Below are 25,731 nucleotides of genomic sequence, written 5' to 3'. Positions count from 1 at the left end.
ACAACTGGAATGGGAACAGAGCACATCTCTTTTTAAACACCTTGCAGTTAGGGTCCTAGTTGTTTGTCACTCTCCTGACATGACCTGTGTTGTTTGCAGAAGGAGGGAGGTGGAGAGACATTGCTAGCCATTATGTCACTTATGTGTGTTGCCTTGTTCCCAGGGAAATGCCTTATTGCTTTCCTTTTACTTTCTAGCAACTTTTTATAGTACCGCCTACAGTTTCCACAGCACTAATAAAGAAGATCCCATCGCCCGGTCACTTTCAATTTATTCTTTGTATCTTAGTAAGAAGTAGCCCGGAGAAACTTGATAGCAGATTAGAGTTGGGGCCAAGTTTTCCATAGCTTCTGCCTGGGAACTGACTCTTAAAACACAAAGGACATTGAATCTATAAGTTTTCGAATGTTTGAAAATGTTGATGCCTGGATGCTCGGTGAGCCTGAGTAGCAGTCCAGACTTACCATGAAACCCGCTCTTCTTACCAAGGTGCTGGCGACTGAAGCCAAGGCCCTGCACATGCTAGGGACATGCTGTGGCCCTGGTTCCACCCCAGCCCAGAAATTCATCACTTTTTGTTAAATAGCATCAAGCCTCTACATGGAATCTGTAAAATCATATTGAGGGTGAGAGGGAAGCCAGACAGAGTGATGCATACCTTTAATGCCAGCACTCGGGAGGCAGGGGCAGGAGATCTTTGTGAGTTAGAGAGTAGCCTGGTCTACATAGTGACCCAGAGGAGCCAGAGTTACATACTGAGACTCTGTGTTAAAAAAAAAAAAGTTTAAAGGAAAGCATAGTAGAGAATATTTGTTTTTTTTTTTTAGGCTAAGGGTTAAGAACTAATGAACAAATAGGAAATAGGAAAAATTATTATTTGTTGAATTCCTTTTTTTTTTTTTTTTTTTGTTTTTTCAAGTCAGGGCCTTTCTTTTGTAATTCAGACTGGACTAAAACTCTAACTCACTGTATAGCCAAGGGTGACCTCGAAGTTCTGATCCTCCTGTCTCCACCTCTTACGTGGGATTGTAGATATGTTCTCCGCCTTTTCTTTCTTTTCTTTCTTTTTTTAATGTGAGGCTGAGGATAAAACACAGGGTCTCATGCATTTGAAGCAAGAGCTCTACCAAATGAACTACATTCCCAGGACCTGAGAACTACATATTTTTTTTAATTAAAAAAACTTTAAAACTATTTTGTGTGTGTGTGTGTGTGTGTGTGTGTGTGTGTGTGTGTGTGTGATTATATGTGTATGTGTGTAAGTGATTGTGTGTGTATGTGTGTATAACATGTGGCTTCTAGAGGGAAACCTCAGTTGTTGTTTCTCAAATGTCAGCCCTACCTGGATATCTGAGATGAACCTAGAACTTGCCAAGCAGGCTAGCAAGGTGTCTGGCCAGGGATCCCCAGGAATACCTGTCTCTGTGTCCCCGAAGCTGGGATTGAATGCACCTGCCATTGGCCTGACCTTTTTTTCTTTTTTAAGCACTGTGTTCTGGGAATTGAACTAGGGTCTTGATGGTAGCAAGGCAAATACACTCATTGAGCTAGCTCCCCATACCCAGTTGTGTGATCTAGGAGGTGTGCTAGCATCTTAGAACTCCTGACTTTCTCATTTGTGAATGGATTGTGGTCTCTTTGAATAGCCATTTGTTTGTATCTTTAGGAATAGTATTATTCTCATGCAGTAAGTGCCAAACATAACCTTTCTAGATCTTCTTTTACCTGCTCCTCATATACAATGGAGTTTTTTGTTTTGTTCTATTTAGAAATCTTTAACATGCTTATTTATTTATTTTGTGAGTGTGTGTGTGTGGAGGTGCCCTTGTCATTGGATGTCTGAGGACAGCTTGTGCGAGTCAGTTCTCTGCTTTTACCACATGGGTCCTGAGGACCAGTCTCTGTGCTTAGGCTTGGGAGCCAGCACCTTAGCTGCTGAGTCAGCTCACTGACTCCACACTAGGTGTGGATTGGCTGGTTCTTTGTCACATGTGGCCTCTCTTGACTGCATGAAGGTTTGAAAATCAGAGACTCTTAAGTAGCCCAATTTCCCCTTGTTTTCTTTGATTGTAGTCTCCAGAGAGGAGCATTTCTCTATCTTGTAGGTTTGTTGATATTTTCCTACTTTCCTCTCTCTTCTTTTGATATAATTAAGCCTTCAGATTGAAGTGAAGTTTTGGAAACCCTATGTGCCTGTTGGTCTCCCTTCTGGAAAGTACTGTGCGATATGGCAAGGTCTAATCTGATTGGATTCATGCAGCATGGTCCACTTAAGTGACAACCCTAGCCACAGATAACACCCTGTCAGTGTAGAATGGACTGCAAAACCCTCGGTTCTTGACACGCCTTGGCGGCAGCACAAATACAAATATATCCTACAGGAGATAAGGGTGGGGAGAGGAACTGCCCTATCTAAGGACAACTGAAAACTGTGAGAATAAAAGCAGGAAGGGGCCACTCTGAAGGTGCTGGCAGGAGGCGCCATCAAGTCCTAGGAAGGTCGCCAATGGCAACAGTGATGGGCTTTTCTGTTCCTCTTCACAAAGAGATGGGTAGGGACACCCAGGTGGTCCCTTTACTGAGTGTTGGGACAGGCATTCTTAGATCTCAGGGATGGGTCTCTGTGTTTCATTGGAGCTTGTTGGTGCCTGCTGGTGGTGTTCTGGCAGGGCTGGAGTTTGGCTTGGTGACCGTCCTCCTGTCTGCCTGACTTGCTCATCCTGGAGGAAAGTCTTCCCTTGTCAGTTGTCACTGGCTGGCTGGCTGGCCTGCTGGCCTGAGTTCATGGAGTGAGTGTAAAGATGGAAGGAGAGAACTGATTTCTCAAATAGTCTGATTTCCACACGTGCTACAGCACTCTATGACACATCTCTCCAGCCCCTCCCCCTTTCCCCCCCCCCCCCCCGCAACGCACACATATTGAATGGCGAGTAGTAGCCTGTCCTCTTGGGGCTCAGCGGCAGCTGCTGCTCTGAATTTCCAGGGGTTTAGGAGAACAGACTAGGGTGTGCTTGTAGTCAGAGGCAGGTGTAGGGAGAGCTGGTAGAATCCTGACCTTGAGGCTCCCGCCATAAGGAGCAGGGTGACTTATTACACCTAGAACAGACAGTGCTGCTAATGCTTGATCCAGTCAGAAATGTCAACAATTAGATCTACATTTTTTTTCTAGAAACTAAGGATATAAGATATATAGTACATGATATAAGAAAGAGCACAGGCGGGGGTGGTGGCTCAGGTGGTAGAGTTTGAGGTGATTGCTTAATAATCACAAAAGCCCTGGCTTCCATCGAAGCACTCAGGAGGCTGAGGCAGGAGGATCAGAAGTTCAAGGCCACAGTGTATTGGGAGTTTGAGGCCAGCCTGGGATACATGAAACCTTTCCTGAAACAAATAAACAAAACAAACACAAAGACAACTCACAGAGTTAAAAGTGCAGACTGCAAGAGGAAGGTTGGGAATTGTGGCTGTTCAAGAAGGGACTTCAGGAAGACTTCTCAGAGGCAGTCACATTGTGTCTGGATCTTCAAAATGTTTCCAAAAGGCAGAGAGAGAGGGAAGGAGGAGGCACCACAGAGCCTGCTTCTGGGAGCTCAGATGTGTGGTCTGGTGGACACCAAAGGGGACAAGGAGTAATGTGAACAGAGGAGAGGAAGGATCCAGATGTTACAGAATTGATTTTATGCCTGCAAAGGCCAGGGGTGAGGGAAGTCACAGTTGCTACCCTGCTCCTGAATTCAGTGCTTTGGGAACAGGTGGTACCACTGACAGAGCCAAGGAAAGGACTTGGAGAGGAAGGCTCTTAGTGGAGTCTCCTAAAGCTGTAATTGTACTTAATCTCAGGTTTGTGTGGAACACGTGACACTTGTGGCTGTCATGTCACCAGGGTGCTGGTGCCAGGAAAAGATGAGAGGCAAACAAACAAACAAACAAACATTGGAAAAAAGTCAAGGAGCTTGCCAAAAGAAAGTAAAGAATGCAAAATTGCATTTTTAGATACAGCTTAGCTCTTGGAAGGGAGAGAAGCCAGACATGATCCTTGTAGAGAAAGTAGCTGCAGGGAAGGACTGTGCTGTCCTGTGATTTCCAGGGAGGGGAGACTCTTAAAGGAGACGGGGAGGCTCCAAGAGGAGTCAAGGAAACGATACTAGACAAGGAGCTGAGGGAGTGTGGTGGTTAATTTTAACTGTCATTGTGACAAACTTAGAATGACCTGGGAAAGGTCTCAATCGAGGCATTGTCTAGATCAGATTGTTCTGAAGGCATGTTTGTTGTGATTACCTTGAGTTTTCAATTGAGTTGGGAAGACCCACCATGGCTTGGGCAGCACCATTTCATGGGCCGGGCCCTGAATTGTATAATAATGAAGAAAGCTAACTGAGAAGGCAAGCAAGCAGGCAGCATGGTGGTGGGGGGCGGTGAGGGGGCATTCATTTCTCTCAGTTGTTGACTAAAGATTTGATATGACTAACTACCTTGATTTCCTGCCTTGCCATCCTTTCAGTAATGGGCTATAACTGGGAATCATAAGTTAATCAACCTTTCCCTCTTCTAAGTGGCTTTGGGTGAGGCATTTTGTCACAGCAACAGAAATGAAACCGGAAGAGGACACTGTATGCTCTTATCTTGGTAGGGGAGCCACAGAAAGCCACATAGCAGGTGACTAAGGGGAAATGTGAACCGGTGAATTGAGATCACACTTTGAAGGAGTTTGGTGGGAAAGGTTATGGGTAGCCAAGATTCCAGAAAATGGGAAGGACCCAGGCCTGAAGACACAGGGCAGCTGGCAGTACTTCAGTGGAGTGCTTCCAGTGGAAGGAAAGCCTGATGCACAGTGAGGATCTGAGGTGTGGGAAATCCTGGTTACCGAGGGATCCCGGACAGAAGGCTGAGCCTTTGGCAGGACTTGGTTGGGGGATGTGGGTTGAAGTGGAACCTTTGGCCCAGATTTGTGACTCCTTGTGAGCTCTCCTCAGTGAAGAAAGGGAAATGTGAGTGCCACGCTCTTTTCAGGGAAGTCAAGATAGGAAAAAAGTTGTCCTGAGCTCTAGGAACATGCATAGGGTTGAACCATGTGTGGCATCCTGAAGGCTGGGTAGCAGAAGAGGCAGCGGGTCAGCTCAGCTTCAGAGCAACAGTAGGACATAAGGGCTACAGCAGGCACACTGGGCCATGGCACAGAAGTGAAATGAGTTACAAAAACAAGCATGGCAGGCTGGAGGTGCTCATTGGGTAGACTGCTTGCCTAGCATGTCTGAGGCCCCAGAACCACATCAACGAGTTGGTGCTGGTGCGTGGTCCAGTTCTTGGAAGGAGGAGGCAGGAGGACCAGAAGGTCAGGGTCATCCTTAGCTTTGTAGTGAGTTTGGGACCATCCTAGGCTACATGAGAACCTGTCAAACACACACACACACACACACACACACACACACACACACACACACACACACACAATAAACCAACAACAACAACAAGAAATGACAGTGAACCCAGTCACATTAAATCTCAAAGAAACTAAGTCAGGAAGCCCCAAGGGAATGATGGCCTTTGACAAGTGCAAATTGTTTTAAAAGGTGTGTGGCATGGGAAGGAGAGTGGGCAGGACAGGCCGGTAACCCTGATGGTCAGTTTTGAGGGGCAGATGCTGGGCCACTGTTAAAGATGTCTGTTCTTTACCTCTGTGATTATGTTTCCCCTCAGGAGCTCTTGCAGGCCAAACGGGACCTTCAGGATCTGCTCATTGCCAAAGAGGAGCAGGAAGATCTCTTGAGAAAGCGGGAGCGTGAACTGACCGCCTTGAAGGGTGCCTTGAAGGAAGAGGTTTCCAGCCATGACCAGGAAATGGATAGGCTGAAGGAACAGTACGATGCTGAGCTGCAGGCCCTCAGGGAGAGCGTGGAGGAGGCAACCAAGGTGAGCTCACCAGCCATAGAGGGTGTCAAGATGTGACCAGATGAGAGGCTATGCCCACTCTCCCATGCCAACCACCCTTGGCTTTGTCTCTGACGATGGTGATGAGCCTATTGACAAGGGATAACTTAATGGTTTAGCTTCTGTTCTTTTTGAGTCTATCAGCTTGAACATCAGTAAAGACTAAATGCTTTTTGCAAGAGGTGAGATTTTAAAGTCCTGAGTGGACTCAACTTCTTCAAGCTTTGTGGAGTAGAGAGCTGTACCCTCATGGTTGTGTGCTCAAGGCTCAAGTCCTAAGGTACCGCGTGACTTTTCTCGTGTGCAGAATTGCAGATAGGACCTGGATCACTGGAACCCTTTATCCCACCCCAGCTGCTTCCTTTGGGCTTTGTTCAGTCTTCCGTTAGATAATTCATGTTATTTTCTCAGCAGAGTTGAAAAGGGACTAATCGGACAAATTGCCCCAACTCTCCCACGATAAGTTTTCCTCTTAATTGAATTCTTGGCTCATATATCGATTGCAAATTGTGTGGAAGTCTTTGGGTGCAGGGTGCACATTGGCTGTGGAAGGGAAAATGCTTTGAAAGGCCATGGCATCTTTAGGGAAGGAGAATTATGGAGTGTACATTTTTCAGTGTCTGAAACAAAGGGTGAAAGTGCTGGAGAGAGAGCTCTTCATACCGTTTAGTCTGCAATGATGACAGTGGCAGCTCCCCACCCCCACTCGCTAAGCCCTATGGTGGTTCACTGACTTTCAATGATGTCATGATAATTGGTAATGACAAGAAGTGAAAGATAGGTCTGTTTGTTGTTCCAACAGGATAGTCTGGGAAACTGGCTGTCCGGAGGTTAGTATAACTTTGAGATACTTATAAGGCCTCTTGTTGGTTTACAGTTCCACCCCCACCTCACCCTCACCTTTTAGATTTCAATTAATTTGAGGGGGACAGGGAGAACTGACTTAGTCATCCCTGAGTTGAGGGGAAATATCTGTTTGTTTGGTGTGTGTGTGTGTGTGTGTGTGTGTGTGTGTGTGTGTGTGTGTGTCTTTGTATCTGGTCAAAAGCCCTGTATTCTTGCTGTTGACCATCACATGCTGTCATCTCAACAGGTACATACTGAAGTGATTTGCCTTTGAATACACTATTTCTTTATCACCCTTAGAGCTTTAATGGGAAATATGTTGGGAGACTCATTTAGGGCTACTTAGGGAGCAATGTTTGGGTTTATGCTTATAGTTCTTTGACTACAAGATGAATCAAACTTGTACCACATGTGGAATGGAAACCGTTTAAGCTTCTAGAACTGCTGGCACAGATGTGTAAATGGGGAAGGGAAATATGACAGGTGGAAGAATATATCTCTATTGTGTGGAGTTGAGGATCATCAGCAAAGTCCTAGGCTATTGCATTGTGACTCTTCTGCTCACAGTTTTGCTTTTGCTTTTGTTTTTTAAAAGTAATTCACAAATAACTAGGAGATGGAGATATGGCTCAGCAGTTTAGAGCACTTGTTACTCTTGTAGAGGACCTGAGTTTGATTTCCAGTGCCCACATGGTGGCTCACTCATCCATAACTCCATTTCCAGAGAGTCAGTCCAGTGACCCCTTCTGACCTCCACAGACATCAGGCATGTACTTGGTGCACATACATAAAGACAAAACATTCATACACATAAAATAAAATAAATCCTTAGAAAAGATAACTAGGTGGGCTCATGTCAATCTGTGAAATAAAGAAAGGGCAGGTTGGTTGAGACTTGTTGTCTCTACCAGAGAATATAGGAAGCTGACCCAAAGGAGAATTCCTCTACATCTTGTGTGGGCTAGCCTGAGCTCTTTGTCCCAGCCCATATTCTATATCACCACCAATATCTTTCCCCAGAAAAACAATAATTTCCAATTGGTCTTTGCTTAAATATTTGCCTGGCACTCCTTTGTCCCAGACTAAAGTTCAAATTGTTTACCTAGTAGGCGATACGTCCTTCTCAGAAAAACTATCCTGTTACGTCTTTGCACATGAGGAACAGCTGCCTGCCACTTCCTAGCCCTCCCCCAACATCCTTTCACCTGTGAAATGCCTTTGCTACCTCTGTGTCCTTGTCCCTATCCTCTTCTCCAGGTGTTAGTCACACCTTTGGGTTTCTACTGAACCCTGGGTTCCCATCATGCCCTGCTGTAATGCATGCTTTTGCCTGCCTTCTCCTTTAGTTTGGTTTCTTAAGCACAAGGGCTGTTTTTATCTAGACCTTTGCTTTCTGTTGAGATGAGGAGCAGCAAACTCAAGTGCTTCTGAGGCCAAACAGGAAGCACCGATGAGTGGAGCCTTGATGGTGACAGGAGAGGCTGATGGGGAATGTGGCAAGCTGGAGAGTGTGCCTTTCTGCCCTAGTGGCCAGCTGTTTCTCTGACCCAGCCAAAGTAGCTCGGGAAGGAAGGCTGGGTCCATGTTGTTAGAGCTCCCAGCTTTTTAGTTTATTTTTATTTTTTTGAGAATTTTATACCTCAGCACACGGCATGGACATAATTTCCATTCCTCCCTGCTTCAACTTCTCCTGTGTTCCCCTGATCATCTCCTCTTGAATCCATGACTTCCTCTTCTATAATTATACACACGACATACTGAGTCCAGTTGGTGTTGTCCTATGTACATGTGTTTAGGGCTGACCACTTGGGACCGGGAAATCTATTCGGAGGCTGTTTCTGGAGAAAGCTGACCCAACCCACCTAGTCACTATTAACTGTCTGTATCTTTTCATCCAAACAGGACCTTGTTACATTTTCCCCTTCCACAATGGTATATTGACTTGTGCCGCTAACCTTATTGCAGAAAGTTCATGGCTGAAGCTTTCTTATCATGTTGTGGAGGCACTGTCTCACAGCAGTCATCTTTCACCATCTTTCTGTCCCCCACCCCCAAAATGTTTCCAAGTCTTAGGGGTTGAGGTGGTGTTACAGATGTCCCAATTGGAGCTGAGACACAATCACTTATCCTCTGCCTTTTGACTAGTTATGGACCCCTGTTGTAGCCTTAGGGATTGAGGTAATGTTATGATGTCCTGATTGGAGCTGGGACACAGTCACTTATTCCCTGCCTTTTGACTAATTATGGACTCCTGTTGTAGCTTCCACCTGCTGCAAAAGGAAACGGTTTTGGTGAATAGTGAGAGCTGTACTCATCCATGGGTAGGAAGATAGGTATTTATAATACAGCTGGAGACTGTATTAATTTAGGAAACAGCAGCAGTAGGTTCTCCTGTTTCAACTTTCAAGGATGAGTTGGATATCTGCATGTTGATGTAAGATCTCTAGGCTTTTAAGTGTTGCTTAAAAACAACAACACCCCTACAACTGCACCCCAGATAACAAAAGGCATACAGCCCAAGCCTAACCCATCTGCAGGTCAACGGGTTGTGGCTCTCATCCCTGAGGTCAGCGCAGTGCCCAAAAGTCACAACTGCAGTGTCTTCTGAGTCAGAAATGGCAGAGGACGAACTCCCTCCCAACCTAGGTCATGCCCTTGCTGCTGGGTTCCCTGGGGTTTACCCAGTGGCAGTGAAGGAGATATTGGTGAGGGTTCCATTGCTGTGTGAATTCCTCTGTGGTCTCTGAAAGAGGATTATGAGTATGTTTGCATTTCTTGGTGATTTTGCGCCTAAAAGTGCCCGCTGAACAAATGCGACACAATCCTTTTTTATGAAAATGTATGCCATGTATTTGTGCATCAGGAGGGGGGTTGTTGCCTGCCATGACAAGAGTGTGGAGGCCAGAGGACAACTTCTGGGAGATAGTTCTCTCTTCCTTTCAGATCCAGGATGGAACTTTGGTCCTCAGGCTTGGCAGCAAGTGCCCTTACCAGCCACTGAGGCATCTTGCCTGCCCCTCCTTTTATTAAATGTAAACTTAGTAACAGATACTATCTTTGTGCTACATTATTTATTAACATGCTATTACAGAGCAGATTTGTAAGAATGTTCTATTAAGTGTTTGGATATTAGGGGATTAAATATAACCTTTTATCTGGTAGAGTATCTCTAAAATTTGTGCACTAGTATTCAGGCTTTTGTCTGCCCCAAGGGATGGCCTCATCCCAGTTGGTGACTAAAAGCTGACATTTCTATAAGGAAGTGAATCACATGTCATCGTTCATTTCCTTGGAAGGTCTTTGGAGAGAGCTCAACCTCCTTCCATCAGTTTTTCTAACTTTTGCCACTGCCTCAGGCCAAAAACCTCTAAAAGGCTCTTTTATACTGCCAAGAACCAGGCACCCTACCCGGCCTGAGCGCAGGCACAGAATGTCTTAAATTACTGGAACACTTGGTAAAAACCGGCAAATTACATTAAGAACCTTTTACTGATATTCCAAACAGATCCTTGGTAATCTTTTTTTTTTTTTTCCATACACACAAACAGCCATGTGGCTCAGCAGACAGGATTTCACCAATGCCTTGGTTGTGTGGGGCTTCCTGGCTCAGCAGGGTGAGCTGGACCTCCCCCGGAAGAGCTGTAGAGTGTTGTAGGCCCTTCTGATGGAGAGGGGTCTGCATAGGTGGTTAGCAAGTCAGTCTTCTAAAGAATGACCCAAGAGTTTGCCTCGTGATTTCCCTACAGTGTTTCCATCTTTCAATGCCTCTTTAGTGCGGTGGTTGGATCCAGGAGCTTGTCAGGGAGATATGAGTCACTGCTACCATGGGATTACAATGGAACTGTCCCCTAATGATAGTGTTGACTTCTCTCTTTCATCTCTAACTCCTCCCTTATCCATTGAGAATGCAGAAGAGAAATAGTATCTCACGTTTTCTTGGAGCATAGGGTCAGCTCAAATCCAGCTCCTTCCAGAGAGACTCTCTGGGGCTGGAGAGATAGCTTAGTATGTAAAGTGTTTGCTGAACAAGAATGAAGATCTGTGTGCTCTTCAGAACCCATGTAAAAAATTTGGGCATGGTAGTGTGTGCTTGGAATCCCAGTGCTGGCCGGGTAGAAGTAGACAGATCCCTGGGGCATCCAGGCCAGGAAGGCTACCTACACGGTGAGTTCAAGACCAGTGAGAGATCTTCTCTCAAAAGACAAAGTAGTTAGCTCCCAAGGAATGACACCTGAGCTTGACATCCGGCTTCCATGTTACATGGATGTGCACTGCTATACACTTGAGTGCACACATGCATGCACACACAAACACTTCCTGTGTTGCCTCTTGGTCACCACAGTATGCAGAGAGCTGGCTTTGCTGGAGGTTTAATTCTTGACTTTCTCTTTCCTGCCATCTTAGGGAAGGCTCTTGGTTTTCACATGACATCTCCATATCCACGTGACAACTTCCACTGTGGGTTGGAAGGATGGACTCACTAAGGGAAAGCTTAGCTCCTGACTACCCCGAAGTGGCGTTGGACTGTTTGGGGATTCCATTTATGGAGAAAGATTATTCCTTATGAAAACAAATCTTGTCTGCTAGTATTATCATGTTAGTAGTTCATCTTGAAAAACTCAGAATCTAAGCACATCAGGTATTTTGAGAATGGCAAAAAGACTTTTATTTTTGTGTCAGGAAATAGGATTTCTTTTGGTCATTAGAGTCTGAATACTACACAAGCTTATGGAGGAGGGAGAAGAAGGATTGAGTTGAGTGAGGTTGTCCTTGGCACCCCTGTTGTTTTTATTTATATTATTTTAAATAGGGAATCTGATCTTTATATTGATATATTTTTAGATTTATTTATTATGTTTATAAGTGTTTTGCCTACATGTATGTATGTGTACCGTGCACATGTCTTTGTGACCATAGAGGTCAGAAGAGGGCATCCGATTCCCTGGAACTGGAGTTATGGATGGTTATGAGCTGGCACGTGGATGTTAGGAATCCTACCTGGGTCCTCTGTAAGAACGACAAATGCTCTCAACCTCTTAGTCATTTCTCCAGCCCCTATTTATACTATTTTAAAGTACAAGATGTACATTTGATTCACTGAACATTTGCCAGGGGCAGGCAATGGTGCTTGGTTCTGTGATGGCTGCAAAGATAAACCCAGCAGAATCTATCCTACTAAGAGACTGACGTTGAGACAGGTAACAGGCCGTGTATGGGAAAGAGTGAATGTGTGGGTAAGGTGGGACAAAGTGCTATAGAAGACGGCCTGAGACCCAGAGCTTGTGCTGGGAAGCAGGGAAGGTGGAAGTTGAGAAGATTTCACAACAGGACAATGTCCAAGTTGGCCTCTGAAAGGTATCCAGACAGAGGGCCATGGAGGCTGAGGATGTACTTGTGCTGAATGGAGGCATCAAAAATGTATGTGGGAGGGGAGGTGTGTGTGGACTGGGCCTGGGAGAAGTGGCAGAGGTTACAGGGTAAGCGTGACTTAGGAGGTAGGGGCCATTCCATTGCACAGACTGGGTTTGGAGCCCAGTTCAGGTGGAACCAACCATCAAAAGTACAGCATGGCTAAAATCACCAGAACTGTTAAATGAGGTCTCCATGAGTCACAATGTTAGGAAGTGGTTCAAATAGTCATGGAAGTGTCAGTGCATTAATTACTTACACCTAGTACTTACGTTGGTTACTTTTACATACTTAAGAGGACAACTTAGAAGCAGAAAGCATGTGGTTTTTTTTTTTTTTTTTTTTTTTTTTTTTTTTTTTTTTGTGGCTTGGTCCATGGGTTCTGGGCCCCATGTGCTTGGGCAAAACATGGCACCAGTGGAATGGACAAGTGACCGGGGAACCTCTTCACAACATGGCAGACAGGAAGAGGAGGAGACAGAGAGGAATCACATATGATATACCTCCAAGGACCTGCTCTCAGTGACTGACTTTTTTGGCTAGGCCCACCTCCTATAGTTTCTGGACCTCCCCAAATAGTGCTGCCAGCTGATAACCTGGGCTTTACCAAACAAGCCTGCAGGGGAGCTCCCATTTTCCAACCACAGCGGAAGTGTCACCATGATTCTGTGTTCTAGTTTCCTTTCCTGTGATAAAGACCATGACCAAAAGCAGCTTGTGGAAGAAACGGTTTATTTGACTTTTATGCCCTGATCACAATCTACTATTGGCGGAAGGCAGGGCAGGAACCCAAGGTAGGATCTTGGAGAAATGAACTACTCCAGAGGCCCTGGAGGAGCACTGCTCACTCTCAGGGCTCTGCTCAGTTACCAGTCTTATATAATTCAGGACCACCTGTCCAGAGGTGGCATCCACAGTGGGCTGGGCCCTCCTACACCAATCAACAACCTAAAAAATGGCCCACAGACTTGTGTACAGACCAAGCATTTTCTCAACTGAGGGCCCTTCTTCCCAGATGACCTTAGCTTGTATCAAGTTGACAGAAAACACATCAGTGCACTCTTCTTCTCTTAAAGAAATACGTCGAAGAGTTTATGAGTGAACTAATAGGTTGTCTTGGATCTACTTTTTAAAACAGTTAGGATATCTTTTATTTATTTAATTTATTTTTATTGACTATACTTTAATTCATTTGGGGGATAAATGAGTGGGATGTGGGCAAACAATCAGCCATGTGTTAGAAAGGACTGAAGCTGTGTCTGAAAGAGATACTTAGGGTAGTCTCTCTACTTATGTGATGTTTGAAGTTTTCTGTAATAAAAACTTGTGTGATAAAGCTGGGGTGGGGAGAAGCCAGGGGAGATCTACCAGTCAGTAAAGAGCTTGCCTTGTAAGTATGTGGATCGTAGGTGATCTCCACAGTAGAAAAGCGTGGTGGCTTGTCCTTATGATCCCACTGCTGGGAGGAGGAGCCAGGTGGATCCCCGGGCTGCAGTGTACTTTAGTGCCAATTTCCATTTCCATTTCCAAACTTCTAGATGTTTCCTTTCCCTCTTAATTACCAGTCTCTGGGCAGGCTGTTTCAAAGCAGCAGGTCAGCCAAAGGGTCACGTGGGAAATCCTGTGCTAATCTTGGGACTCACTGGACTCGCCTCCCTTCAGATATGATTATAATTTATTATAAAAATCTCATTGCTTCCTTCTCCAAGGGAGCCAGGTTAGCGAGGGGGAGCCATGAGAACTAATTTCTTTGGCATTTAACTTAAAAAAAAATCAGTTTATGTTGAATGATAGTTCTTGAGCAGTGGATTAGTTATGGAGTCTCTATAAACAGGTGCCCAGAAAAGGAAAATGTCTCTTTACAGATGCAAGCGTGCCTAGAGCAGCGGTTCTCAACCTGTGGGTCGCAACAGTGTAAGGAAGTCCCAGATGTGGGCATCTTGTGTGTGTGGATGTGGTATATGTGCACGTGTGGGCGCTGTTGTGACTGCCAGTGCAGGATTATATGGAGGTCAGAGGACAAAGCCATGTTCCTCAATCATCGCTTCAACATTTTTTTTTTTTTTTTGAGGCAATTTCTTACTGAATCCAGAGGCCACCATTTTCTCTAGGCTTGTTGGCTAGTGAGTTCCCAGGAGCCTCCTGTTCCTGCCCCTGCCCCCTAGTGCCAAGGTTACAGGTATAGATGGCCATGTCCAGCCTCTGTGGGTGCCAGGGGTCAAACCCAGATCCTTATGCTTGTTCAGCAAGCCCTTCTCCCACTGAGCCATCCTTGGCCCCATGTCCTCTTCTGAGATAATACTTCATCTGTCATCAGATATCTGGGTGTGTTTCATGTGCCAGCATGGTGCTGGTTCCCAAGAGTAAGGCAGCAAGCCATAGTCTCGAGCTTGAGGACCTTCTGTGGTCTTCTGGGAAGGAGAATGTGCAGAGAAAAATGACCTCAACATTATAGGTGCTGCTGCTGTGGTCTTGGTAGGAGAGCAAGACAGGAGGACTGCTTTTGATAGCAGAGTTCCAGAAACAGAGGGTCCACTATGTGATTCGACACCCGAAGTGCCTTACGGATCAAATCTTCAAAAGAGGAAATAAACACGAATTGTCCTCTCTTTAAGAGGTTTTGGGCATTAGCATGCTATGAGTCTGTGTTGTGTGCTCAGTTCCTTCAGTGAAACAGAGTCACAGCTAAAGTTGCCACAAAGTTTAAACCATCTAAGCATGTGATGGAGAAAATATATTGGCCAGGGAAATGAATTAAAATATATTTTATTACATAAAAATAAGTTAAGGCCCTGGGAATGTGGATCAGTTGGTGGGGTGTTTGCCTAGCATGTATGAAACCCTGGGGTTAATCTCCAGTTCTGCATAAACAGTGTGCATGCCTATAATCCCCAGTACTTAGGAGGTGGAGGCAGAGGATTGTGAATTCAAGGTCATCCTTGGCTTTTTAGTGAGTTGAAGCCAGATCAGGCTAAATGAGAACTGTGTCAAGGAAAAACAACAACAAAAATCCAAAACTCAAATAGTTTCCTGTCCCAGTTAAGATTGTATGAGCTGGGTCCTTGTAGAATAAAGTATTTCTGAGGATGTCCTGGATGACTACATCTACTATTGAGACTTTGAGGTTTACTGGTGCTGCTGTGTGGGGAGGATGTTGGCTTTGATGTCACAGTGCAGGAAGAATAGCTGATGAGGTGTTTCACTAAGAGGACCTGTAAAGATGGAGGTGGGACCTTTGATGGCTACTAGCGACTGTACAGAAGCATCACGAATGTGGCTCAAGTCGGTAGACTTTTTACAGCAGGTCTAATGGGGTCCTGGGCATGGGGCTCTCAGGACACCCAGCCTTCAGATGACCCAGAAAACCATAACAAATTCATATGCAGTGTGAAGAGAAAGTGTGGAGACTTAATTAGATGGAGGTCAAAATCTGAGCTGCCCTCATAAGAACAACAGAGCAGCCTGGTCTCAAAAACACGTGGTCTGTCCCCCACTTTACCCTTACACTTGCTGGGTCGGGAGGTGAGTATTCGCCTGCTTCTCCTCTTTGATGGGGAGGGGCGAGGAGATCAGGACTGAACAACACAGCTGGTGTGATGCTTAAAAGTTCAGATCAATTGCTAAGCATAGGGAATGTGTCTGTTCAATTAATAATCCACTATTAATTTGTTCCAGACCCTGTGCTGGGCTGTAGGGATAAAGTGAACTAAAGCGACAAGACAGTCATTGATTATAAAATCAAATCTGTAAATATGTAATTCCCTTGTAGCAAGTGTTTTGCAGTTGGTGGAAGGAAGGAGGGAAAATGTCCAGAGGAAAAAGGATGGGGATCTAAAGGGCAGAACAGGAGTTGAATGGATGAAAATCAGAAGTTACAGGATGGTTCCACCAAAGAAACCTGAGGAGAGAGTGTGGGTTGTTAGGATGCTCGGCGATGGCAGTGAGGCTGGGCTAGAGGCAGTGGAAAGTCTGGGGTGAGATGGAATGGCAGGCAGGTCATCAAGGTCCTAGGGTGCATCTTACTGACTCCTTTCTTATAGTTAGTGGGAAATGTTAAAGATCATTAAATATGGGAGGTTGGAGGGAGGGAGGGAGGGAAGGAGAGAGAGAGAGAGAGAGAGAGAGAGAGAGAGAGAGAGAGAGAGAAGAGAGAGAGAGAGAGAGAGACTGATAGACCAAAAGAGAGAGAGGCTGAGACTCTAAATGGATTTGGGTTCCGTTTTTCTTTTTCTTTTTCTTTTTTTTTTCCTTGAGCAGCAGAGCCTGCTCTATCTTTCCAAGTGACAGTGTTGAGACATGGCTGTTCCTGATGCCACCTTACTCGGAAGCCTGCATGAGTCTCTCCAGCTCTGTTTTTAATAGGATTATTATCCATTTCCTCTACAAACAGACATCAGGGAGGGTAGGGTTCCATTCTGCTTCGGAGGCTTAGCTTTTTCGGCATTTGTGCTGTTTTGTAAAATGTAAGTGAACGGGTGAGAGTTGGTAGGGTTCAAGTGTGAAGGGACAGCTTTGGCATGTAGGTGATGAAGGCTCATGGAGCTGAGGTGTTTACTTAGCGTCTGTTAAGTCTGTTAAGTCCTGATCCTCAGCTTCCATCTCTGGAGCAGCTGGGATTACAGGGCTGTGTAACCCATTACTCCATTTGAGGTACTGCTGGGAACTGAACCTGGGGCTTCTGGTATAGCTAGGCGGACCCTCTACCTACTGAACTATACCTTCAGTGGATCTGTATTTAACTCCTCCCAATATTTTAAAGGCTTCCCAAGTGGGATTGGCATTCTGAGATCTCTGGATTATCACAAATACTTCTTGGAGTCCAGGAGTGTGAGGAAGAAGCCATGACCACTCATGGAAGTTGTCAAACAGCACATTTCCAGGTGTAGAAATGGTGAAACCACAGGACCTAGGCAGCACTGTGAGAAGGGATGTTTAAACAACTGAGGGCTATCTCAGTCATCTGAACAATATCGCCATGGAATCCTTAACATCTGGGGGGGGGGATTTATCAGAAAGTTTGTTTAATTTGCCTTATACTGTCTCTCTCTCTCTCTGACCCGCTAAACCCTGCCTGGTCATTTTTTCTGAAGCCTTGCCAAGATCATTAATTAGGTTTCTATTTGGTGGAAGAATTTGGCATCATTATTTAATCATTTTAGGTGGAAAATGGAACCTGTCATACACTCTTAACCCATTATGTGGGAATCAGCATGGACAACATTCTCTACAACAGCAGAGAAAATCGGGCTACAGATGCCCTCATGGGCTCCCACTTCCAGGCTGGCCTCCAAAGGCTGTACTTTGGTGATCTTGTTCTTTGGAGCCACCTTTCACATTGAGGGCTGTTCTGAGTAACCAGTGGGATGTTATAAGAAGAACGGTGTATGGCTTCCTAGTAGATCTTGGCGGACACGGAGACTTTTTTACTTGATTTCCCTCTGTAAGAGACTGAGGCCACCTTGGAGGCAGAGCTTCTAGCTTCTGGTCAGTACCCCCTCCTGCTTTGTGGTGGGTGGAAGAATTCTACAGACTTAACCCAGGGCCTTGTGTATGCTAGGCAGGTGCTCTACCACCAAGCTATATCCTCAGCACCCCGCCCCCTTTCCTTTTGAGACAGGGTCTCACTAAGTTGCACAGGGAGGCACTGAATCCACTCTGTAGCCAGCCTAGGCTGGCTTTGAACTTTCAGGTCTTCCACCTTAACCTCCCGAGTAGCTGGGATGACAGGCCTGTGCCAACTTGGCCAACATCCTGGCTCCTGGCTCATTGGAAACTTTGAGCCTGCACCACCCAGCTGCATCACTTCTACTACCTCAGAAACTCAAGGAGGCAACAAATGGTTGTTGTTTTGGGCTGAATTTTGAGGAAATCAGTTATGTAGCAGTAGATAATTACTACAATATTTTGACTTATCCTTGACAGTTATGTTTTTGTTTATGTATTTATCCAAAAGATTGTGTGTGTATGATGTTGATGTGTGTAAGTATGCATGTGTGTGAGTGTATATGTGTGTGAGCATGCATGAGCGTGCGTGCGTGTGTGTGTGTGTGTGTGTGTGTGTGTGTGTGTGTGTGTGTGTGTGTATAGAAGTGCCTGTGCCAAGCCCAGAGGACACTGATTATCCTGCTCTATTGCTGTCTGCTTTATTCTCTTGAGACTGGCTGGCAGCCAGCAAGTCCTGGCAATCCCCTGACTCTGCCCCACACAGTGCTAGGGTTACAGGCACACAGATAGCCACACCTGACTTCTTAAGTAGGATCTGGGGATTTGAACTCAGTTCCTCTTGCTTGCTTAGCAAGTGTTCTTATCCACTAAGCCCTCTCCCTAGTCCTGACAGATAACGTTGAGTGTTTGTTCATCTTGGGGACTGGACTGATAGGAACTGATTTGGGTATATTATCAATGGTGGACGGATTTCAGTGGCAATCATTACCATGGTAAGTAGGTGCCCTGAGAAGCGATTAGATGTGGTTTAGTGAGTTTTGAAGTGCAGAGTGAGTCATGTGTTCAGGATTCTGGAAATGTGTAAGAACGAGTTACCGTCATACACGGTGGAAAAATCCTTCTGCCCTGGTCACCTCCAGACAAGGGAACTTGTTTGATCCAGCATCGTTCAGCTAGCTTCAAAAAAGACTAGAAGGCAAGTTGTTTGTTTCATTATTGGTGACTGGACAGATAACCAGCTCTACACCGTCACCCTCAGCAGCCAGAGGATCCTGACTGTCTAGGGTCCTCTGCTTAGGCTATGATGCTGAAAAAAAAAAATCAGCCAATAAGATGAAGCATGGCTGGAGACTTTATTGAAGATATTCTTAACACAGGCCTGAAGCTAGGAGAAAGAGGCACTCGGAAAGTAAGGTTCATGCTAACGTGGGCTCCTGAAGTGGGAGTCACAGTTGTCTTGCATTAGCCGTGTGTGTGTGTGTGTGTGTGTGTGTGTGTGTGTGTGTGTGTGTGTGTGTGTGTGTATACATACACTTTATTGGTGACTCTATTGGTTCCCTCTTTTAAAAATAGTATTTTGTTAATAGTTTGAGAATGTCATACATGGATATGATTTGATAATCTTCACCCCCTTCTGTCCCAAATTGTCGCTGATCTACCTCTCAGCCCACACTTCATGGCCTCCTTTTAAATTCTCTTTTCAATAACTCACCAAGTCCAGTTTGTGCTGTCCATAAACTCATCGGTGTGGGCCATCCACTGGAGCATGGCTGACCTACCAGGGGCCACACCCTCAAAGAAAACAGACTCTCCCTCCTTCTGTCACCCTCAGCTCTCAACAGCTCTTCAGCTAGGGGTGGGGGCTCCTGAGCTCCTTCCCACTCCATGCTGGAATGTTGACCGGCTTTATCATGTGCAGGCAGCCACAGCTGCTGTGAGTTCATGAGCATGTCCTGTCCAGAAGACACTGTTTTGTTTTGGTCCTCTCCAACCTCCGGCTCTTGCAATCTTTCCACCCCCTCTTCCACAAGGGTCCCTGAGCCTAGGGAGGGTGATACCATTGTCTGGTTTGTGGCTGAGCATTCCACAGACACTTCTCTGCACTTTGACCAGTTGTAAGTTCCTGCATTAATCACCATCCACTGTGAGGAGAAGCTTCTTGGATAAGATCTGAGAGCTGTGCTCATTGTGCTTACAGAGTTGGAGTTTAGGAGGAGGTTGATGGCTTTTTGTTTTGTTTTGTTGTTTTCTTTTTGTATCACAGCTGTTTAGCAAAGTAGTAGTAGTAGCAGGCTCATCCCTGGGGCCTATGTCCTTTCATTTGTGATAATTGAGGTAAGTGAGGTGGCTTAGGAGATGAGTTGCATGGAATTATAATCTTGTGAGGTAAAAACCAAGGTCACGGGAGTTATACAAGGGGCTTAGTGCTCTCTTTCCTCAAACCTGGGTTTCTGGTGAACATCTTCAAAGCTTTGGTTTACACCGGGAAGGGAGAAAGACCTTCCACAGTTGCTCATTGTGTGGGAATTCTTGTTTCAATCAGGGTTACTGTTCTTTCTCAGGTTCCCCAAATTTTCTGTTCTGCCTCAGTTTCCCAGAGAGGCTGCAGAAGTTTCCAGAGCAGCAAATACAGTTAAGTTGGGCCTTGCAGTCAGCCAGTGAGTTGGAGTGGGAGGGTCAGGGGAGTGTTCCTTTCCTCAGGAAATTCCAGGGCTGTGGATGGGCCTTTTCCTTGGAGATACAGATACTGTGGAGAACAGGCCAACCACACATATTTTTGCCTTTGAACATTTTCCTTCCTTTGTTTTATTTGGTAAATTTCTGTCCATGTTTCTCAAGTGTGTGGTCTAGAGGGAAGAAACCCTGGCCGTGACTGGCTCTAGGGAAACTCTGAGTCCGTTTACACTTAGTGGGAGGAAAAGGCCTGGAAGTGCTTCAGAGACTTTCTACAAAACTGAGTCTAAAGAAGTCAAACAAATATATGACAGGACCAGCAGAGGTAGCACTGAGGAGGGTCTGAGCACATCTGGGCAGATGGGATATGGAAGGACAGTAAACCCTGGTCTTTCCCACCCCAAATTGAACCTAGAGACATCTGCTTGAACAGGCACTACTGGGGAGATGACAGTGTAGGGAAGGCCAAGAGGTGGCGAGTTGAGATGGAAAACACTAAGTCCATTCTTTGTAGCAAGAAGCAAGGCTCTGGAAATCTGGCAGTGGGCTGATTCAGTAAAGCCCACATAGGAAAATCTTCTGAGGCAGATAGGCTTGCAAATATGACCCTGAACTTGAGTCTAGCGTGTGTCTTGTTTAAAGGAACCCTAGGCTTTGAGCCTTCACTTACTCTCTAGTCGGCCATGACTTCTACCTGGTCTAGGTGTCTTTCTTCCACGTCTCTAAGCTTATGACCTTTGGGCGAGAGAGTTCAATTCTCAGTGATACTTGGTTCCTGAGACCCCAGAGTGTTGAGTCCCTGCCCTATCCTCTGTGCTCTCTCCTTCCCATACTGGTATCTGGTGTTCTCCAGGACCCCACACAATGCTGCTTCCTGCATCTGTCTTAGTTAAACTGGAAGTAAGCGCCATCACTGTGGATGGATGTTGCACTTCCTGGATGAAAGAAACCAGAGCAGGCAGGTAGGGAGCTCTATGGCCATGTCTGGTTCAGTGGAGATCCGGAGTTAATGATTTACTCGTGCCCACTGTGGCTACTGGTAGTGACCTTGACAAACGCTGTTAAAATCCGGGAGTCTGGCCTGGTGTTTAACTAACATCACACTGGCCAGGAGAGAACTTCTTGTTAATACCCTGAGTTTACACTGGACATTTTTATATACCCATCCTGTCCTCTTTTCATCTGGCCGTCAGGGTAGTTTCCTCATGCATCTAATATCTAGAGATGTCACACAAGCTCATAGCCTAGCTTACATGGAGCTGCTCCCCGAGGCAGGAGGACTGAGGCAGAGTGATAAAGACCCCCTATATGAAGGACAGGATAACAGCATTTGGGCCTGGGATATTCAGGCAACTAAGTTTCTTTGACCCTGTGACCCTTTTATTTTTAATACCTCTTCCTTTCTTTCCCTTTCATTTCCTCTTCTCCCTCCTTTCCCCCTGTCTCTGTCCCTATGTCCCTTCCTCCCTCCTTCCCTTCCTGACTTGCCTCAAACTCACTGAGTATAACCTTGTAGGTGAGTATGACCTTGAACCTCTGATCTTCCTGCCTCCACTTTCTGTGAGCTGTGATTATAGACATCCACCACTATACCTGGTTTATGCTAGGCTGAGACTTGAACCCAGGACACACACGTGTATGGTGTGTGTGGTATGTGTGTATACATGTGGATACATGTATACCGAGGCTGATGCTGGGAATCATCATTGTATTTGTTGAGACAGGGTATCTCAATCAAACTCAGAGCTAGTCTCACTAGACAGCTTGCTCCTGGGATGCCTCGTCTCTGCTTTCTGAAGCTAGAATTACAGCTAGCCTGCCTGATTTGGGCAATTATGTGTGCCCTGGGGATGCTAGGCAAGCACTCTATCAACTGAACTGTATCCCCTGCACATCGAATCCTTGATTTCTTTGAGCAGTTCTGAAGGTTTACCTGGAGTTTAAGCTGGTAATCTTTCCTGGTGTAATGTCCACAGAGCTGCTGCTTCCAGAAGGTATGTTAGTTGGAAGAGACCCTTTCATTATAGACATTACCCACCTCTTTCTCTGTAATGCCTTCACCTCCAGTGCAATCTCCTCCTGTAGTGTGATGAGAGCTTGGAATGCTGAAGGATGCATGGCGACCTTACCTTATTAGGAAGTCGCCTCAGTTAGCCTGTAGGGTCACACTTACTTATCTCAGAAATAAGAATAGTTAGTGCTCTGTGAGAGCCTCTAAACACCGTAGCTGCCTCTTCCTCGGGCTCCAAGAAAGTGTTTTCCCATTCTGTTGCTTTTTCTAGTATACTGACTGGGATTTTCATCTAGCTGGTGTGTACATACTCCATATACACAGATGCGCTTAGGGGGACAGCAGTTAGCCCAAGAGGCTGCAGTGGAAGGCAGTGGAAGAGAGCAAGCTAGAAAAGGGGGGGGGTGGGAGAGGAAGACAGAGCTGGGAGGGAGATGGCTGTGGTCATACAGTCTGCAGTGGTGGGAACAGCATCACAAATAGGTGGGAGGGCTGGGAAACTGACTCAGTGGTTAAAGCCCTTGCCACATAGCATGAGGGCCAGTGTTCAGATCCCCAGAACCCATGTAAACGCTGGGAGGGAGTGGAGGTCTGTGTGTAACTCCAGCCTCGAAAGGAAACAGGGGTCCCCGGAACAGCAGGCTGGCTAGGGAGATTAGTTGTTGTTATATCTGTGCACTCTTGTGTTTGATTGAGACACTTGACTCACCGGGTAAGGGGAAGAGTTACCCAGGAAGATTCTTGACATCAACCTCAGGTGCCCTGCATGTGCACTCACACACATACAAACACAGGCACACACGCACATGAACACAGGAAAAGAAGCGGGTGGGACGGATGGACATAGTTGGCTCTGATGGCAGTGATGAGGTAGTTGAGACGAGGTGCAGAGGGGATGGGAACTGTGGTAGCTAGCTCGAAAGCTGGTAGCACTGGGAGGTAGAAGACAGGATTTGGGGTTGGAGCCAAATATCTAGAGAGCCAGGGACAAAAAGATACACCCGAAAGATGCAAGAGGACAACAAAGATGGCGAGTGAGTCATAAGCTCATGGCCTGCCAAGGGGGACTTCTGCTTCGGAAGTGCTTTGACAGGCAGGGATTGTTATGTTAAGAGATTAGAAATGTACTGTTATTGGACAATGGCTTTTAAAGGAAGGCACCACTTACTAGGACCCAGAAGAGGACAAACAAACCTTTGCCGCCTCAGATGGGTTATCCTTGTGCTTCTTGTTATAAGTGTCTCTCTATGACATTAAACACACCATTTATTGGCCTATGGAGAAAAGGGCTTTGGTCCAATGCAGTGGTTCTCACCTTCCCAATGCTGCAACCCTTTCATACAGCCCTTCATGTTGTGGTGACCCCAACCATAAAATTCTCATTGCTACTTCCTAACTGTAATTTTGCTACTGTTATGAATCATAATGTAAATATTTTTGGAGAGAGAGTTACCACAGGGGTCACGATCCACAGGTTGACAACCATTGGTCCAATGCCTTGTAGCTGTGTCTCCTAGACAAGAATTTGAGGAAAAACCATTAGAAAGACATCAAAGAGATTAAGTAAACCAGACGCCACCCTTGGCTTACAAATATTTTCCCCAGCCAATAGTTTGCTCTTAATCTTTTTGTTTTTCCTTAAGTGTCTTTTAAGAGTGAAATCATGTAGAGTCTAACTTACTAATTTGTCTTTCAAATCAAACTTTCTCATTTGTCTTTCAAGACTTGTGATTTTGGTATCCTTTTGGAACTCCATGCCTACTTATATCCCAAAGGTTTTCTTCTTAACTTTACATCCCAGTTCAGGGGCTGGAGAGATGGCGCAGCTAGAAGTGACTAAGAACACTTGCGGTTCTTGCAGAGTTCGTTTTTTCAGTACCCACATCAGCTCACTACTGTCTGCAACTCTAGCTCCAGGGGACCTAATGCTGTCTGGCCTCTGCAGCTTCCTGCATGCACGTGACATGGCACACATACACGTATCGCTCTTGGTTCGTTCTGAATTAAGTTTTATACATGGTAAAAGTTCATGGATTTTGCTTATGGACTTTTAATTCCTCTGGCATTAAAAGGATTCTAGAAAAGCTAGAAATGAATCTGTGGTGTGACCTAGCTATACTATTCCTTGGCGTTTGCCTAAAGACCTCAACATCCTATGCTACAGATACTTGCTTAGTCATGCTCATTGCTGCTCTGTTCACAACAGGCAGGAGATGGAAACAACCTAAATGCCTTTCAACAGATAAATGGTTGAAAACATGGTGTCTATACACTATGGAATACTATTCAGCTGTAAAGATGAATAAAATCATGAACTTTGCAGGCAAATGGATGGAAGTAAAAAACAAACAAACAAACAAACAAACAACAACAACAAAAAAACCATCGGATTGACTGAGATGACCTAGACCCAGGGAAAAAAAATGTCACATGTCCTTTCTCATCTGCAGTTCCTAGCTCCAAGCAACCGAAGAAACAATTTCTAATTGTTTGGGTGTGTTTTACTATTTCTAGTCTGGTTATGTTTTGAGTACAGAACATACTGTTTCAATTTAAAAAAAAAAAAAAAACAACATTTGTTGAGGTTTGTTGAGGTTTGCTTTATTGCTCAGCATTTAGTTTATGTTGGTTTAGATTTCCTGAGTTCTTGAAAACAATGTGGATTTTGCTAAAAAGGGATTTAAAAATCACTAACTGCAGCTATACTTCAGTGATAGAAATTAGGATTTTCATCTTCTCCATTTGGCAGAGATGTCATTACTATCCGGACAGGTGATCTTTTACTATTCCCAGCCTCTGCTCTCTGTACAGAAAGTGGGATCAGACCCTCTTTATGGATTATCAATCCAGTTATATTTTGTGATAAAAGAAATTGGTTAAAGATACATAAAGGATCATATTTGCTACTCAGCTTATAATTTGGGCAGTTTTTCTCTGCCTTATATTGCTTTATTAAATAAAAAACAAAACAAAAGTGAGAAGAGAATTACAAAAAGAGCAACCCTGTCTGTTGAAAATACACTGTTCAATGCCTGAGCACCTAAGGTGGAAAAAAATGTTCATATTTTGGTAACGTTTTTTCCCTCCCTCCCAATATAGAGAAGATCTTTTTAGATGACCATGTAAAATGTCCCCAGGCTCTCCAGTCAGTAAGCATATACAGAGGTCATTTAAAGTTTAGCCACTAGTGAGCTCCTGCCGTCCCAGTTTCATTGAGCATGCCTTATAGTCTAGGTTTTGCCTTCTAGAGAAAGAAAAAAAAAAGAAAGAAAGAAAATTGAAGGTCTGCCAAAGGAAGTTTGCAAAGTAGGTCAGAGCCAGGAGGGTTAAGAATTGAGGAATTCATGAGCAGCTGAGTCAGGGGGCTGGAAGTAATAAGGAGAGCCCTGGGTGACTCAGACAACTGAGGTGATGACTCC

At 45.2% G+C, this 25,731-nt stretch overlaps 1 protein-coding gene across 1 annotated transcript in view; it reads left to right on the top strand.

Moving 5' to 3' along the window:
* Positions 1-25,731, top strand: part of Cgnl1 (cingulin like 1) — a 102,721-nt gene that overhangs the window by 15,971 nt on the left and 61,019 nt on the right. The window contains exon 7 of the mRNA XM_035443795.1: positions 5,698-5,910. Coding sequence (XP_035299686.1) covers positions 5,698-5,910 — 213 coding nt within the window. The remainder of the gene's footprint in view (positions 1-5,697; positions 5,911-25,731) is intronic.

The sequence above is a fragment of the Cricetulus griseus genome, chromosome 4, assembly GCF_003668045.3.
Source record: "Cricetulus griseus strain 17A/GY chromosome 4, alternate assembly CriGri-PICRH-1.0, whole genome shotgun sequence".
Classification (NCBI taxonomy): Eukaryota; Metazoa; Chordata; class Mammalia; order Rodentia; family Cricetidae; genus Cricetulus; species Cricetulus griseus.
This window is presented reverse-complemented; position numbering and strand designations above follow the sequence as displayed.